Genomic DNA, 17,235 nt, shown 5'->3' with positions numbered 1-17,235 from the left:
ATGAGATCGTTAGGTTATCACAAGGTTGTCTAAAACCTATGCTTTGGAGGACGGCCAGGGTGTTGTCGTCGCATTCAGGTGACAGCTGAAGGACTTGATCAAGGTATCCCACTTTATCGAGCTCAGGTCGTATTTGACGGGGTTGTAGAAGGAGACAGCACCGAACGTACAGCCCGTGGGCGATGTGCAGATCTGCGAGCAATTGCCTCTGCAGAGCTGATCAGACAGGAAATCCTTAGACAAGCCGAATTGTGTGGAAAGCACTTACGCTCGAGGGTAGCAGAAGAAGGCATCTCCATCAGGTGCAAAGGTCGACGCATTGCCAGAGAGCCCGGCGGGAAGGTCGTGGCAGTCTTGCAGGGAATACACCTCGTAGTGACAATCTCCTGTTGCGTTCGCGCCATGGCAGATGAGTACCTACGAGTCGGATGTTAGACATGCTGCTGAGATGTCAAGCAAAGGGATGAGGGTGGCGTACACCTCCAATCTCGCGTTTTGCCATTCCTGTTGTTGGTGCTGCCGATATCGAGACGACCGCAGCTAGGACGCTCGCCAGTATCGTGAAGATTTGCATGATGACTACTGGAAAATTGAGTTCTGGTCGAAAGGGTTGTTTCTTGTTTCTGTATAAGGGATAATTTGCAAGAGCCAACGTTGCAGACTGGAAGCATGTTCTTGTAAGCGAAGCCTTGTGGAATGCAAGACCTATTTGTATTGAGTTTCAACTGCTTTGACTAGATTCTGAGTGCCAAGACCAACGACGTCAAGTACATGGACTGTGCTCGGCGTATACTAAATGGCCCCAGAAATACCAACCATCCGCATGAAAGAAAGCTGCCTGGTGAGACCAGGATCACCATGGGATTTCTGACGAACACGGTAGAGACGGGCTCCATACGGCAGTGTTACATTATCAGAAGACTGCCCTTGCTATTCATGGCAGAGAAAGCTAGGGATGGGAAAAGGTCGAAAAGACCCCAGCCATCTAATTCCCCGCTGACAGTTCCGGGGCTGCGGCGAATAGGAACTGCCTGTTGGGGAGGCGGGCACCGGCATACTGCATGCGGCTTTGTCAGATTCAGATACGGAATCCTGCAACCAAACCGCGGGCTTGCGTCGGATTCCTATTGGGTCAGGTTGGCAGATCCTGCAGATATCCTCCGAACGAAATCTCGTGTTCGAAAGTATGCAGTCTGCACGCTTTGTGCCTGATATCGTGTCATCGTGACAAGTGTACAAAATACCCGACGTGATAGATTACTAGATGTGGTAGATGCTCGTTGGCTTTGACAGATGACATTAGGGAAAAGACGTCATGGCAAGGCGTAACATGTGTCTACAAAAATTGCAACGGATATGCTTGTTCTTTTCGTAATGACTAACCTTGGTACACTGAGAACGGGCTCCAGGGCTTCAGGGGGAGGCTGGTAGGAAGGTACTGTTCTGTGGGATTTGAACGTTTGTCATTTGCTTGTGGGGCACAGAAGGAAGGGCCTGAGAGCACCAGCCAATACAGAGTCCAAGTTGGCAATTAAGCAATTAGAGTACATCCCGGTCGCATATACGTGCATACTGTACATATGTAGCAGATGAACAGAAAGTGGAGAAGCATATAATATGTCACAGATTAGTTGGATGCCGAATTCCTTTCTTTGTCTAACAATGAGGCCAGTCAATGATGATGCATGCATACGGCTGCAGTTGTAGGGCTACTATGATCACGAGCATTTCGTCGCCCTTTGAGCAACACTTCTTGATGCCATTCTAAGGGATAAATGTTCATCGTCGGAAATATCAGGTCAATCCTCTTTCTTGACCATCTTGTAAATCAGAGCTCAAGCATACGTGATACATCTCTCCCATTTACATACTGGCCATATCCTTAAAATTAAATTAAATTTTTTTAATTTTTTTAATTATTTTTTTATAAATCGGTCAAATGTAGTACAAACAATCATGATTTGGTCAAAAATAGGATTATTGCCAAGCTAGCTTACGGTTTGAAAGCAAGGCTTCGCTGTACTCCTGTTTGAGCGCGAGAAACGGCACCATGATTGCAACCCATGCCGGGCAAACTGTCTGCTGCATTATCTTCCTTGTCGTAACCCAGCTGGTGGCAACGAATTGTAGGCGTCCTATCATTCGAGGATGCCGCTATCACATTTCCTGCATGATCTCGACAGGACTTCGTCAAGCGGCGATTCGACTGCCTATAAGCCATGTCGAAATAGCGTGGTGGAGGATATCCCCCGGGGGGTTTATGCGGTCGGTCCACGGTGCCATATGTTTCCCACGTGGGGTGCTCACTTCGGATGTTGAGGCGCTCAAGGAACCGGGAGGGCACTACTCGGGCTGCTACAAGCATCAGGAACACCTGGTCGATGGCGAGGGAAAGCGATTCAGGAGAATTGCTATATTCCTAGAAGCAAACCAGAAAACGCCTCGCTCAATGCACCTTTTCTCGTTCCACTATCCATGTCAACTGCACCACATCCCAGCACTGCGACATGGAGGGTAAATTCCGAGGGACAGCCACCCAAATTCAGCACGTGTTGACTCGTCTATTGCAGAAGCTCCTCGCATGTCCAGTCCTCGTAGCTGAAGGTGTGTTAGCGTCGCCTGGTTCAAAGTGGTGTTGAGTTATAGGTGCACGTACTATCCGTCAGGCATGTATCGGCGGACAATGAGGGGGATCTTCTTCTCGCGGAGCTCCTTGATGGCAATCTGCAAAGGATCTGTTTCGCCCTCGAGATCGACCAAGACCGGGGCATTCATGGAGATTTGCAGAGCGCGGGTGCCCAGAATGCGGGCCTTCTCGTACTTGGTCATATATGGTGTGGTGCTCCGCTCCTCGTTGGGGATCTTCTTGTCCTTGTGGGCCTTCTCTGTTTGCCTCGCGCGGTTGGCATTGGCAGAGGGATCGCCCGAGATGACGACGTTGTCTTCTTCTGCCTCAGCGCGGGACTTCCCGTACCCATCGTCGTCTTCGGGGACCTCGTCGTCGAAATCGTCCACGACCTCTTCCTCGTCGTCGAACATGGGTTCGTCGCTATTGCCGCGGTGTCAGCTATGCTGTGCTGTGCCATGCCTATGCCATGCCATGCCATGTCATGCCGCAAGCGCATTTGGCAAGGGGCGGGACAAGCAAAAGAAAAGGACAAAGGGGAGACTCACCCGCCGACATCATCGACTCTGTCATCGTCGTCACCGCCGCCGTAGTCAGACATTATGGGCGAGTTGAGTGGTTTGAGTGGATGGGGTTCTCAGCGAGGTCGTGGCTGGCGTGGACAAAGCTGGACAACGGTGGAATGCAAAAATTCTATCGCAAGGCTGAAGAAGCCGACGCGAACGGGAAGAAAGTCTTCCAAGGCTCCAACGCGGGATGGAGAAGCTGTGGCTGGTGGCTCGTGTCTCATTGGCCCGATAGAGGCCCGGTGGCACCGATAAGGCACTGATTAGCACCGCTGGCAGGGACCCTTCTGAGCTAATGGGAGAGGCCCCACTAAATTTTGTGAGTTAGCGCAGGAAATTCACAAGCCGAACCTCAAATTCACTTTTCCTCTGGAGGGGTCCCTCCCAAAGAATTGCTCTTCCAAACCAACAGTCGCCGGCTCGGGTCTTCTTGAGAGGTTCCATTATGTGACATTCTGATCACATCGGATCGAGCCGAGTTGAGTCGAATCGCATCGAACCCAGTCCAAAACACATTGACATCGCCGGCCTGGCCTTCAACAGCCATGAAGCGAATGACCCCCGAGTCCGAAGAGTACCCTCCAGCGCAGGTCAAGCGGAGTCGGCGTCTGGCACAAAGCACGCTCAAGGAGACTCAATTGGTAGATGGTGAGATCCTGCCTTTCTGAACCGGCGGCCCGCCCCTCACAACAGCTAACATGTTTCGCCCCCAGAGGTCTATCCCGACCTTGATGACGGCGATGATGCCAAGGATTCCGACGTCTCTACGTTCGCTCATGACGACGACCATGACGATGACCGCGACGACGACGACGCCGACAACGTCTCAGCTGCCGGTTCAGCAACTACGCCCTTGACTCCCATGTCTGGCATGTCGCCCAGGAAGAAGTTCCCCTCGGATCTCAAGACCATCAAATGCACTTGGTCTGGCTGCGAAAAGGCTTTCAATCGGCCCGCCCGCCTGACCGCTCATCTGCGCTCCCACACCAACGAGCGGCCTTTCAAGTGTCCCCACGACGGCTGTGACAAGTCCTACCTCGAGGAGAAACACTTGAAACAGCACCTCGGCGGTTCCCACTCGACTGAGAGAAAACACATCTGCGAAGAGCCCGACTGTGGCAAGAGTTTCTTGACCAGCACCCGTCTCCGCCGTCATCAGCTCGTTCACGAGGGCCAGGAACGTTTTCGCTGCCGAGACTTCCCTCCCTGCAACCAATCTTTCCGCAAACACCAGACTCTACAGCGCCACATTCGCGCAGAGCACCTCAAGGTCCCCGCCTTCCAGTGCAAGCACGAGGGCTGTATAGCCGGTTTCGATACTGCTTCCTCCCTCAGACGCCACACCGAGAAGGAGCACGCCGACATCAAGTTTTGGTGTGAGGAATGCAACAAGGACCTGGAAGACAACGCGACGAATCGCACCGGCTTCCCGACCATGGAGCAGCTGCAGCAGCACATGAAGAAGTCGCACATCAGCTGTACCTTTTGCGACCTCATCTTCCCCAGCCGAGACGACATGGAATCCCACACGGAATTGGAGCATGCCAGCCTTGTCCAAGATGGCCGCAAGAACGTTCTTTGTACACGTGACAACTGCGGCAAGGTCTTCAGCAAGCAATCCAACCTGCAAGCTCACATCAAGAGTTTTCATGATGGCTACCGCTTCGTCTGCGGCGAGTTTGATGTAACCAGCGCCAAGGATCCCAAGATCGCCAATTGGCCGTTGAGCGATGGGTGTAAGGGTGGGTTCGCAACCAAGGCCAGCCTGGAAAAACACATTCGCCATGTCCATCTGGACGTACCAAGAGCAGACCCGCCCGCTAGATTGAGTCACCAGCCCTCTGCGCCTCAGGACATGCTTGGCCAACTCACCAACACCAATGAGATGGCTCGGCGCACCATCTGCTGTTCTTGGTTTGGTTGTCCCCTCAAGTTCGTCCAACAGCTTGAGATGCAGAACCATCTGCAAACCCACTTCGACCTGAACCTCGGTGCCACACTTGCGCAGGATTTCAGTATGCCCAACGTGCCAGCCATTCCCAACGTTCCCGATGTCAGCTTCCTCAACTTCGAGATGGCCTCGCCGTTCCACAGCCAGCATTCACCGTTTAGTAGCCAGCCAGTTACTCCGGGGTTGGGCGAAGAGTGGGGTTACTCTGCCCCTGCAACACCACATGTCCCCGATTACTTCCCAGAGGCCGAACAAGAGTGGCAACATGATGAGATGGAGATGAGACAACTCATTGAGCCCAACGATCTCAATGGCCTCCTTGATCCTGCGCTCAGGCACGCAGGAATGTAATAATACCAAGAGGAAACACACCTTTGCATTAGGCGGCGTTATGATTTAAGACGGAAAAGGCATTTTCACGGCGTATGAAAACGGTCCGACCGATACTAGACGGTCATGAAAAGCCATGATACCCTTTGCTTTTCGCTGTAGATAAATGGCAAGCGATTCGGGGACAGTATATAGCGATCAGCTGCAGTATGGAATCTGCATAAGAATCTGGCAATCAAAATTAAACTTGTTATTCAACAACAGCAGCAGTGTCTGAACCTTCGCTATTTTGTCGCTTTGACTGTTTAATTGCTTCCATAGCCAGACCAGATCTATGCTCCATGAATCAACACACTTCAAATCACACTACCAAGTAGGGTGATTCGCGCTACAACAGTGCCTTGTTTGCTGCTCAAATTAGATATGTTATTTGTGTTTTGGGAGCCACCTAGTCACACCATTCCAATATCTACTCATAATTGTGTATTCGACTTGCTCGCATCTTTCAGGCATTTCCCCCTAGCAGGGTAAAACTGGTAAGCAACAGGTATTCTGAAATCTTACTTGGTAGATGGTTCACTCGGCGATGCACGCTTAAGAGCTCATCACCCCGAAGACGGTTGATTTCTATTCGGAGGAAGGGGATGCGCGAGGCGATAAGAGGTCGCTGGACCTTTGATCTGCGTTATCACAGGGCATTCCTGCTGGTGTTTTATGTGGCACACCTCTGTCCAACTTTCTTGTCCTAGAACGAGAAGCATGGATTCGCAATCGACAAACTAAGTAAGAGGAAGATGTGGCATATTCGCTTTTAGGTATGTTGAAAGCTTGCATGCTATCTATCTATAGTAAAGGACGTAAGGAAGCATAAAAGGCTATCAAGGGTAAGGATTGTTCTAAAATTCCATTGCACAGAGTGTGCTAGAGTCTGACTAACTCAGGAAGTCGAAGCAATGATTATTCTTCGTTTATCGAGGTGTCGACTAGAAGCTCTCGCATTTGTCTCTTAGTCCAATCGCTAACAGTCTTTTACCAGCAGATATATGTTCTGCGCTAATCAGAAGCCTACGCCCAACTTTCACAGCCTTAGTTTGAACTTCTGCCCCTTATAAGATTTACAAGTGGAAAGGTTCAGCGTTAACCTCACTCTCAACTAGATATTCATAACTCAGTCACTCAGTCGAGAGACTAAAAAAATAAAATTATTTTACTAGTTACTAGTTGTCAACTGCGATTGCAATGCTGTTCTACTGACACCGTCATTATCGGCTCTTCATTGTACCTTTACACAACTTCCTAGCGTACTATACCTTACAGATTTTCGATAGTCTATAGTCGATAGCCGGTACGTAGATAGTGTTAACATATTTCCCTCCATCAAGTGGTGCTATAGCTAAACTGGATAATGATTTATGTTAACCATGCCCGCTAAGATGTTGTTACAATTCGAAGCACAATTCACTTAATATGCTGCCTAGATCAAGGTTTCTCTTTTCTGAATTAAGGTAAAACCGACACATTTACTAATATATTCCGATCGTGAACGCAATTGTCTATTTGTCAAATCACTACATTTCAAGCAGTCTCCTATATCTACTCTGCTCCGTTTCTTGATTTCACGTTCACGCAATAGCAGCCCTTAGTAATGGTCGTCCTATAACAGACATTACTCTTGGAGCGGAATGCGTCAAGGGTTTTCGAAGCGTGTTGCTTTCCATTTCTAAACACAATGCAAGGAATATTTTACTGCTGAGTATGGGTTCTTTGAGGAAGCGAGAGTAGAGTATTTTATAGTTCAACAATACAAAGAATAAAGTACGCACAAAATTAACGAGGGCACGTTCGGAGTAGACTGCGCAGCGGTACTTTCAAAAGATATGATTGGTGAACTCCCGCGAAACAGTCGTCGCACTACTACGTTAGCGAGGTCCTTGTGATGTTAGAAAGAGTAAATTCAAGACGCGCTGAGACTGTACTGCGAATATAGCTGGTTCTAACAGCTTGTTTAGTGAATGCACAGCATATTCTTGGAGGCTCCTATGGCCGGAAAAGTCTCTTAGTCCCTTGCTCCTAGACTGGCTCAGGACCGACCACAGAAACCATACACCATGGTAATATAAGCCCTCGATAAGAGTGCATAAATAATGAGTCCTTGAAACACAAGGCTCTAGGCTGTATACGCCAAATTTATCAAGACCCTTACCCTTCCTTTAGTGCAAGTCTTACGGTAATGATGAAATACGCAAAACTAAATTCGGTGTAATTAATGCCAGTAGCAGCTTTCATGAAATTGAGATGCTATTTGTAAGAACAAATGAATGTGATTCTTCTGCGCCGAGGGTGATAATTCTTATGGAAAAAGGAACTTAAAAATAATGATAAACGAACACTTCCGAACAGTAATAGTAATAACTCTCCGACCTACAGCCTAACCTAACCTAGTGCTCTCCCTCCCCCCCCCCCCTTTTTTTTTCAAATTTTTTTTTTTCAAAAAAGAATTTGTGACAGAAATAAAAGAAACTCTCTCGTATGACTTGACGCATCCGCGAAAAAGTCATCTTTCGTTGATTTCCTAGTAGTCGTCTCAGACATAACACCGCCGGGTCCATAGACGGTCTTCATAGTAGTTATTTGTGAGCACCTGTTATAGCAACATTAATACAAAATTAGACAACCATCCAACCAGATATGTTATAACGTACATATTGGGCTTTCGTAAGTGATTTCAGCGGTTGGTCTATAATGATGATAACGTATAAACGATTGTGACGATCGAACTCAAATATAAAATTACAGAAAGTGGAAGACTTATATACTAGAATTTTCTATTGCTCCTTTAGCTACAGAAACGCATTCAACAAGGGAAAAAAAATCGAAACTAACAATCACCACTGGAGAAGGCCTGATTCCAACGTGTTCTTGCGTTGATACATGCTTGTAACTTCATTGCAAAGTGGCACCACGAAACAAATGCACACCCAAGCATTAAAGCGCCAAGGATTGACGAATCTGGACAGACTGAAATGCCATCGTAGCAACGTATCCTCACCAAAAAGGGAATTGAAAGGAAACACCAACGCAATATTTGTCACATGCCGATGATCATCGCCACCCGAGATACAAGACGCAAACGGCTTCATCATAGGCAATCCAGTGGAATGCACGTAGTCAAGTAGAGGTCGACCAACATATAATGCATGGGAAAGCTTCGTTGGTGTGTGTGCGCTTACCAATATTAATCCACCTGGAAAGCTCCTGAGCATCTTGGCATGGGACGATTGTCAACGTAAGCCATGGTGTAAAATACAACAAAAGCAGCATTACCGTCAGACGTGCCATAAGACAGCAGGTGAAGTTGAAATTGCCATCGCACTTCACCGCATGCGGAAGTGCTTCAGCTTACCCTAGTTCTTGCGTACCTGGAATGTCGAATGCGGGGTTGAAGTAGCAACAGCAGCTTACCAATTCCCTACAGTATATAATGATTCGCTGTGTATCACATCTTCGCTCTTTTGGTAACTGTATCATTGAGTGCCCATCCTTGTTTTTGACCCTATGAACTGAACAACCGAACTTTGCTCTTCATTTCCTTCGCAAGCTTCTCCACCATGACAGCACCAATTGGTAGCATCACACATCCTGACGATATAAAGTCGTTTGCCGATATTAGCGGAATAGTGGAAACACAGCAAACAAATCAACCAGTCTTCGCAACGTATTGGAAAATCTACGAAAATGGCGATGCATATGTTGCAATCGTACCTAAGAGCAGGCTCGATACCAAGATAGAAGAGGTGATACCAGCCTTACAACGAGTGCCAGACGAAAAGATATACCCAGACCTAAGCGCAGGTGTAGAACTGACAATCTTACCATCTACTTGGGCGTCAGACGTCAATATATTCACCAAACGGCCGTCTTTCATGTGGATCGAGGATGGTGATTACCATTGGATTCGTAATATTTTCCTGGCTGAGGCAAAGATCGTGGAGCAGATCTCACGGGCGCCTCACAAGAACATCGCCCAGTACTACGGATGCTACCAAAGAGACGGCCGCCTGACAGGAATAGCCTTGAGACGATACGAGTATACTCTGGTAGAGTATTTCCAAAAGGCGTGCGGAAACCTGGCTGTAGAGGTTTTTATGGCGAGGCTGGAGTCGGCAATACACCATCTACATTCACTAGGGTTAGCGCACAACGATCTCAAACCAAGTAACATTATGTTGGACACGGAAAACATGCCGGTTCTAATCGATTTCGGGTGCTGTCAGCCATTTGGGGCAAGATTGATGCAGGGAGGGACGGTTGAGTGGCAGGAAAAGCCGTTCAGTACTTCGCATTGCAGCCATGATATTTACGGGCTAGAATTGATTCGGGAGTGGCTTATGGACCCAAAGCGAGACTTGACAAGGTGTTAGATCATCAAGTCTCATCGCGTGTGACCACACAATACTCCTATTAGTAGTCAAGTAAGGAAAGAGTGCAGCAATCTTCGTGCGACGTAGTAATAGAGCGCCAACCTCGTCGCCGCTATTAACCTCTAGAGACCTTAAGGACACTGTTCTTTTTGATATGAGAAGCCGCGTCACAGACGCTTTACCAAGACAAAAATAGGAGGGCTTCGACATCGCTTTGAAATTGCAATAGCTTTATAAGTGATAGCTCTCAAATCGAAGAAGTACGTACGAAGGAGATGGCGAATTGGCGAATTATTGCTTTAATCTTGGATAAACACACATAGCCAAAATAATTCTAAAAGCCGTCACCATTATCATGAAAATCATCAATTCTGTGATGATGTTGGTGATCTCTTTCAAGTCCCCTTCAGCCTCGTGAAGTACTGCTAATTTAATTATATGCCTTGAGGAGATTTGGGTATCCGATTAGGCTTAGAGACCTTCTGCATATCGAAGTAGACCTTCTGGATAGCCGCTCCAACGTAGTAATGATTATATGGCTAGTAATTAAATATGTTTGCATTATCTTGTTAGATACGTGTGTAACTACTAGCCCGAATACGAATTTTGCAAGTGTTCTAAGATATCTATACACTAATTATACAAGCCGCTACTTGTGATCTTACTATATAGATCAAAGAATAAAATTGGCCCCACAAGCAGGTTTCCCGAGGTCTGATTGGGGCAGGAACCCGGCTAGATGGGTGAATTAGTGCAATAAAATACTATACAAAGCATCACATGAGTACCTGTCAGCCTCTCAGGCGTGAAATGGCTCTAGCTTGTCCCACTTGTTCTGGCAAGGGGCCCTGGTATGCCAGGAAACAAATTATACTACGCAAAGCGGTTCCCACAAGTCCTCGGACACTTACAGCCCATTGTACTGAAAATCTACTCGTCTACCAGAACTCGCCATCTTTACTTATAAATCTGACCACAACGTACTGTTCAAACATAGCTCAAACTCATATTATAAGGTCTCTTCAGCTTAGATAATATTGAACTGGGTACTGACTTTTTTATACCTATCTCTTATATGGGGGCAGATTGATGCAATAAAAACCGAGACCTCGACTTTGACACACGAACTACACTTATTGTCCCTGTCACTGTCTACTTTGACATTCGATCCTCATCAGTCTTTAGTATAAGGGCGATGGGAGGATCAGCCGCATTTCGGTGACAGACACCGTATTGCTTGCCAATCAGCCGAGGCAAAACGTTAAGACCCGGCTGTTTAGATCAGTTCACATCATCTACACAGCAGAAACACTGGCCGATCCTGAAGCATCACCGGGTACTTGCTTAATAATACAAATTACAACAGGTATAGCAAGGCTCCCAAGAAGGCAGCAAGCTTTGGCGTGAAGATTCTGAAGATATCTTGCATCCACCTCCCGTAAGGTTGTGTTGCAACTCGTGCAGATGTTTATGCAGTTCATATTCCATTATCCGGTGTGACTTGGTCGACTGGCATATCGTGAGATCGATTATGGTTCGTTGTACCAAAACTTTACACTGCTATTTCGAGCACTCGGTCGTGGCATTGCTGGGGCACAAAGTAAAGATGGTGCAAGACGAAAAAACATGTGTTTAATGCGTTTCGAGCGCACAAGATCGTAACTAAGCAATCCTTCAGAGGGGTGCGGCGTAGCGATAAGTTCTATACGCACTGGGTTAGTACTCAGTTGGGTGATCACTGGGGAGTTCCCGGTGTTGCATGTTTTTGCATTTGTATGTGACCTTGTCTACACTAGTCTGGTGCGACATTTTCACTTTCGGTAGCAGATGAAGCAAATATAATTCCCCATTGAACACAAATCTATTATCTGGTAATTACATTTCTATCTTTTGTCCGTCCGTATGTTTTGTCTCACCTAACCATACACACATGTTATCGTCACTCGCCTGATTACTTCCAAACGTAGCCATGGTACTCAAGGCCTCTCAAACGCCTCCTCGTGCTTCCAGGTCCCAACCTTCAACAACTTATCATCATCGCTAGGAATGAAACTTCCGGGCTCACATTGGACTGCCGGAGATCGTGGAGACAAGACGATTCTCCCCCCCGGGGACACGGGATTATGGGTCCTGCGGATTAGAATTTTCGGGACGCCATCAACGCCCGCCTTCCCGCGAGAAGTGGAGGAAGAGGAAGAGGGGGGGGGGAGAATGTAGCACCATTTATCTTGGTGTGAGGAGGACTGGACGGGGGAGACGGAGGAGTAAGACCACAAGGAGGAGAAGGAGGGGGATAAAGAGTATGGGCTGGAACACGAGGAGGGGAGGGGGGAGTAGTGGAAGAGCGGCAAGCACATCCGCGCTCGGCGTCCAGCTCGCCGACCGTCCCTGCCTCGATGCAGTACTCCAGGTCTGACTCCCACTGCAGTGCAGGTTCAGGCCGGGTGCCTATCGTAGCGTCTTCGCGCCTGACGACGGGAGGTAGTCGGGTGGGGCTGGGGAGTATGTGAAAGTCGAAAGCGGATGCGCTGCTGAATCCGAAGGTGAAGTTGGGCAGAGTGGTAGTTTCATGTCTGGGATTGGAAGCAACAGTAGGTTGCTCAGCCCCACGGTGGGTGGTCTTGTTGGAGGGAGACATCTTGTTTGCCTTTTTGAGCGAATGTTGCTGTGTGAGTATGATACAGCTGATGGTTGGACTATTTGGAATCAGATGAGACTTGTACTTACAAGCTCTGAGATGAAAAATGCCTGTTTTCTGGTCTTTCGAGCTTGTGAGTTAGATGAGTTTGATGTGCCCTGTGTTTTTTCTGGCTTTGGATCGAGAAGGAGATGTGGTGTTTATATAGACAATACTTTTCTCCTTACAGACGTGGTAGTTAAAGAAAAATGCCTTTGTTAATACAGTACGCATTGTACGGCTGGACTTTGTCTTCGCTCAACGACGTCCTTATTATCAATGAAGCACGAAGTCTAAAGTGGCATCATCTTGTAGATTTCTTTTTTGTCGATTGTATCTGTCAAGCTGTATCACTACAATCTCGGAGCAAGAAGACTCCCTTCAAGAAGATCAACATAATTCGAACAATATCAGGAAGCTAACTTCCACCAGCGACCCCAACGACACCTATCATTTCAAGGTTTGTATTCACACTGAAGATCAAAATCAATGGGACTTTACCCTTTTGTTCAATTGCAGACTTTGTTCTTTATGAACGACCCTTGGGACACCTGCGTTATGGTTTTAAAACCGATAGGTGGTACGATGTATCAATGGCGAGCTGGTTATTATCATGCGCGGCCGACTGCAACTAGTACTGCTACCGGGATCGATTAGGCGCAATTGTCATGAATAATCCATCACGTCGACACAGAATCCAAATTGATGCCCAATACTCAAGCACGGAATCATAAGACGAATAACCAGACCAGGCAGTATAGTCAACTTGATGCTAGACTAGAGTGATTGATGTGGCAACAAAGCAGCAAAGAGATTATTATGTTCCTATCATGTCGGCAATTTTGTTCGTTTATACGACTAGGCAGAACTATACGATCGCTTTATTCAGGTCGTGGTATATCTTCCATTAAAATATCACGGAGTCTTAGTCACGGTCATGTTGGTGGAGAGCAGGTCAACTAGAATCAAGGAAATCAATTTAACAGCCGAATCTACCGTACAATGCAAACGAAATGGCCTCCTTACATGGCCAACCATTTTTCCACACCGGACGCGATGATCGGAGGAAAGGACTTTTCATTTTTCATTTTGAGGATCGTGACAACTTTGCTCTGCAGAGCGTTGCCAAGTTTCAACTATATTTCAGCAGCTGGCTATTGCCCACATGCCTAAACGTGAATATCATGAATATTCAGCAATCAATGACCGGCGTCATTGTTTCCGTGTCCGTGTGTCGACGAGGAATCGTGTTTCTTGGACGCTTAAGCACCAAGGCTGGGGAAAGCGCGCTCGTCAGTGGGGTTCAGCGAGACGTTCTCGTTGCGGCCACCACGCTGCTGACCACCACGACCACGGCCCTCACCACGGTCGCCACGGTCGCCGCCGCGGTCACCACGGGGAGCACGGCCTTCGCCACGACCACCACGGGGACCACCACGTCCACCACGGGGAGCACGGTCACCACGGTCACCACGGTCGCCACGGTCGCCACGGTCGCCACGGTTTTGGTTCTGCTCCTGGAAAGTGTGGTCGATGTCGAGAGTCTGCTTCTGCTTGCGCTCACGCTCACGCTTGGTCTTGCCGCCGCTGCTGGCAATGAAGTCCTCACCCTCCTCCTTGGTAAGGGCCTTGGCGTTGGACCACTTCTTGTCGGTCTTGGTTCCCTCGTTGGCCTTGCGAACCTCGAGGTCGCCGCCAAGAGCGGCCTTCTTCTCGGCCTGCTGGGCAAGGTACTCATCGTAGGAGAGCTTCTTCTCCTCGGGCTCGACGGGGGTCTCGGGAGCCTGAGCATCCTCGACAACGGCCTCCTTCAGCTCAGTCTGAGCAATGGCCTCACCGGCCTGCTCATCCTTCTGCTCGGCCTCACCCTCCTGGGCGCCCCAGGATTGGGCACCCTGCTTCTCGGAGCCAGGGAGACCTCTAGCGTGGCGGTCATCGCGGTCGCGGGGGTAGCCACCACCACGTCCTGGGTATGGGTTAGCGAGTTTGCTACAGCAAGGTGGAGAAATAATGGTGAGCGGGGATCCAACATACCACCTCGTTGACGGGCACCACGACCGCCTCGGGGACCTCCGCGGGAAGCCTCCTCGGTGGTTCTTCGCTGGTTGGCGGAGTGACCGGCGTTTCTGTCACGGAAAGCTTTTGGTGGAATTAGTTGCTGCTCGAAAGATACAAGGTGCTATCTCTTGCACGAACCTCCCTCGTTGCCTCCGGGGCCTCGGCGACCAGTGTTGGCGGTAGCAGGGGCGGCAGGGGCTACGGGCTCGACGTTGCGCTTGGTGGTGCGCGGCTGGGTCTTGTCGACCGTCTTGACGGGACCCTTGGGGATTTCCTCCTCATCGTTGCCTGCACGAAGGGCGGTTGGTCAGCATCTGCACAGTCTGCGCTGGCATCAAGTTCCGAAGTCCCTGTGCCAGCATGGGGCGTGGAGGTTTAGTTCATACCGAGGAGGGCGAACAGGTTCTATGACGCATTGTTAGCCGGGTTGAATTGACTGGTGGATTCCAGGTGAAGAATGGCAGAGGGGTGGTATGATGCCAGCAATGCAACTGCAAGGCAGGAACGGTCCCAAGACACAAAAGCCCTCGCACATGTGCAAAGTAGGTCGAGGCCGGAGGTTCTTGTTCTGTTCTGTTCTGTTTGTCCTCTGGACAGACGACAGAAGAGAAGAGCAAGAGCAGGAGCAACAGCAGGAGCAAGAGCGAGAGCGAGAGCGTACCTTTGAAGCGACCGACATTGTGCCGTCGATATATTCGCCTTTCAGCAAGGCGTAGCTTTAAGGACGTCTATCGATCAATGATGGGGTGTTGCGACGATGGGAAAGGATACGGCCTAGGTGGTCATATCCTCGTGATAATAAAATCCGTCAGTCGTCGTGTCGAGTCGAATTGAATCGAATCCGCAAGCGGGAAAGGGCAGGAGTGGGTGATTGGGGGGACGGAGCTCAAATTTTCGACCACGGCAACACGCACAGTTGGAATCACCTGGATTGTGTGGGCTGCTTTTCCCAGCTCCTAGCTAGCTGACTGGCTGCGCTCTGCCGCTGCTCTGCGCTTCCCCCCGAGGTGAACCGTGCTTTTTGCACCTTTGCTGAGCTACCCGCGAAATATTTATGTGCCCTGCTTAGGGTTGGACCTTGGTTAAGCTCTGTGAGGTCATATTCCATACCATCTGTCAACCTTCTCTTCCTGCTGCCACGTTATTATTTACATGGCCCGAACACCCGTGCTTCGCAATTAAAACCAACATTTCGTCTAACATAAACGACGGCCGCGTCTTATCAGATCAAACCAAAAATCCCATTGGGCTTATGACCGTTTCTTTCTGCTGGGATAGTAAGTCAGCTCGACACGCACTCGTTCATTGAACTACATAGCTTGAGCACAGGTCAATACATCATCTGAGTTAGCACGGCTCGGCAGACGGTACTCCGTACAAGGAGCTATGACCTTTCCGTCCACGGATAGTAGTCGGATAGTCAGATAGCTCTGTAGATAGTCAGAACCCAATCGTTGGAAGTCTTACATAAAATAAAAATAATATCCAAGATTTAGACTTTGTGCAAGACGGCTGCAGCACAAACAAGCCATGTACACACTATAGTAGCCAAATGCCAAACCAACGGCTCAAGCCTAATCTTGTGCAGATGACAACATGGTGGAACGCTTAAGTAACAGCAAGCTGTCCCCATGTCCTCAGTACCACAGCACGGTATGTATTGCACTGATCTGACCGCAAGAGCCACCAGTTCAGCCCTACCATATACTACCCCGGATCGGCAGAATCTGGAGTCCCCGGTCCAGCGCCGTCGACGCTTATTGCTATCTTAATTTGCAGCAACTGCCGGCCGTTGTAATTCTTTTGTGTCATTGTTTCATATTCCTTGCTCCCAATCTAGATCATCGTTGGTGTGAAGTCCCGATAGCTCGTTTTCTGACGGCTGTAGGTGTAGTGTGCGCAAGCATCTGCTCAACGTGCTCATGACAGTAACAATCATAAACAATACATAATCATTTTCCGAGAGACAAAACCCTTCGCTCATCGGCACCATTGTCTGTGTAGCTTTTATTGATAGAAGCGACAGGAAACACAAGTCCCGTGCCCATGGCGAAATCCTTGATGTCCTCGACCCATGTCTATGCGTACATGAGAACCCAAGAACCGCGAGACATCAAAACTATACATCGACAGCAGCCAAGGAAACGTTCGTGTTTTGTTTTCCTCTGGTACCACCAAATTATGATTCTGCCGGTGTATTTAGCAAACCAAGAGTAGAGCTGCATCGTGGGGTGTTAGTTTTTGGTAACAGTATCCCGCGGGATTGTCAATCTCTTAATAATCGCTTGGTCCCGCCTTATCTCTGCATCAAAACATTCCAGGCCTCCTGGAGATAAGCAAACAAAAAAATCTAGATGTCACTATAAAACACAAACGGGAAGCCTTCTCCGCGGGCGATCTCTCGGACCAATTTTTCTATTTCTTTTCCTATTCTAATGGACTTTTCTCTCTCTCTCTCACTTCCTCTTCTCTGTTGCTCGGGTCCTTTATTTATGGAATGCTTCCCTGACGGCGCCTGCCGCAAGGAGCCTGAACGTTTCCACTTTGTATTGCTCGAGCACTGCTCAATTGGTAAGGATGTTATTCTCCTATATACACCATCTTCA

At 48.6% G+C, this 17,235-nt stretch overlaps 6 protein-coding genes across 6 annotated transcripts; 2 read left to right on the top strand and 4 right to left on the bottom strand.

Annotated features, from left to right (window-relative positions):
- Window positions 1–36: 36 nt before the first annotated feature.
- BKA67DRAFT_592649 (uncharacterized protein) lies at window positions 37–574 on the bottom strand (the record flags this gene model as incomplete). Its single annotated transcript, XM_046104859.1, has 3 exons — window positions 37–208; window positions 269–417; window positions 479–574. The coding sequence occupies 3 exons, from the start codon at window positions 572–574 to the stop codon at window positions 37–39; spliced, it is 417 nt and encodes a 138-aa protein (XP_045958827.1).
- A 1,987-nt stretch (window positions 575–2,561) lies between these two features.
- BKA67DRAFT_658846 (RNA polymerase, subunit omega/K/RPB6) lies at window positions 2,562–3,227 on the bottom strand (the record flags this gene model as incomplete). The annotated part of the gene is made up of 3 exons (XM_046107351.1): window positions 2,562–2,598; window positions 2,657–3,049; window positions 3,175–3,227. 3 exons carry the CDS (start codon window positions 3,225–3,227, stop codon window positions 2,562–2,564), a joined length of 483 nt encoding a protein of 160 aa, XP_045958826.1.
- A 294-nt stretch (window positions 3,228–3,521) lies between these two features.
- Window positions 3,522–5,810, top strand: BKA67DRAFT_565544 (uncharacterized protein). Its single transcript, XM_046102817.1, has 2 exons — window positions 3,522–3,840; window positions 3,906–5,810. The coding sequence occupies exons 1-2, from the start codon at window positions 3,738–3,740 to the stop codon at window positions 5,492–5,494; spliced, it is 1,692 nt and encodes a 563-aa protein (XP_045958825.1). The 5' UTR covers window positions 3,522–3,737; the 3' UTR covers window positions 5,495–5,810.
- Window positions 5,811–8,933: 3,123 nt separating this feature from the next.
- On the top strand, window positions 8,934–10,213 carry BKA67DRAFT_565540 (kinase-like domain-containing protein). The gene has a single exon (XM_046102816.1). The coding sequence runs from the start codon at window positions 9,082–9,084 to the stop codon at window positions 9,892–9,894; it is 813 nt and encodes a 270-aa protein (XP_045958824.1). The 5' UTR covers window positions 8,934–9,081; the 3' UTR covers window positions 9,895–10,213.
- Window positions 10,214–12,031: 1,818 nt separating this feature from the next.
- Window positions 12,032–12,532, bottom strand: BKA67DRAFT_658843 (uncharacterized protein; the record flags this gene model as incomplete). Its single annotated transcript, XM_046107350.1, has 1 exon — window positions 12,032–12,532. The coding sequence occupies one exon, from the start codon at window positions 12,530–12,532 to the stop codon at window positions 12,032–12,034; it is 501 nt and encodes a 166-aa protein (XP_045958823.1).
- A 1,301-nt stretch (window positions 12,533–13,833) lies between these two features.
- On the bottom strand, window positions 13,834–14,915 carry BKA67DRAFT_517527 (uncharacterized protein; the record flags this gene model as incomplete). Its single annotated transcript, XM_046097919.1, has 4 exons — window positions 13,834–13,979; window positions 14,064–14,537; window positions 14,606–14,710; window positions 14,768–14,915. Coding segments are annotated over 4 exons (873 nt in total), but the record flags the coding sequence as incomplete, so codon positions are not given.
- Between the last annotated feature and the right edge of the window lie 2,320 nt (window positions 14,916–17,235).

Source organism: Truncatella angustata, assembly GCF_020726525.1.
Source record: "Truncatella angustata strain MPI-SDFR-AT-0073 chromosome Unknown BKA67scaffold_4, whole genome shotgun sequence".
In the NCBI taxonomy this organism is placed as follows: domain Eukaryota; kingdom Fungi; phylum Ascomycota; class Sordariomycetes; order Amphisphaeriales; family Sporocadaceae; genus Truncatella; species Truncatella angustata.
This window is presented reverse-complemented; position numbering and strand designations above follow the sequence as displayed.

Excerpts from the sequence above, each read along its gene's own strand:
- BKA67DRAFT_565544 (XM_046102817.1), top strand. The coding sequence starts at position 3,738 with ATGAAGCGAATGACCCCCGAGTCCGAAGAGTACCCTCCAGCGCAGGTC. Across the intron at positions 3,841-3,905 it reads GGAGACTCAATTGGTAGATG|AGGTCTATCCCGACCTTGAT; the intron begins GTGAGATCCTGC and ends TTTCGCCCCCAG.
- BKA67DRAFT_565540 (XM_046102816.1), top strand. The coding sequence starts at position 9,082 with ATGACAGCACCAATTGGTAGCATCACACATCCTGACGATATAAAGTCG.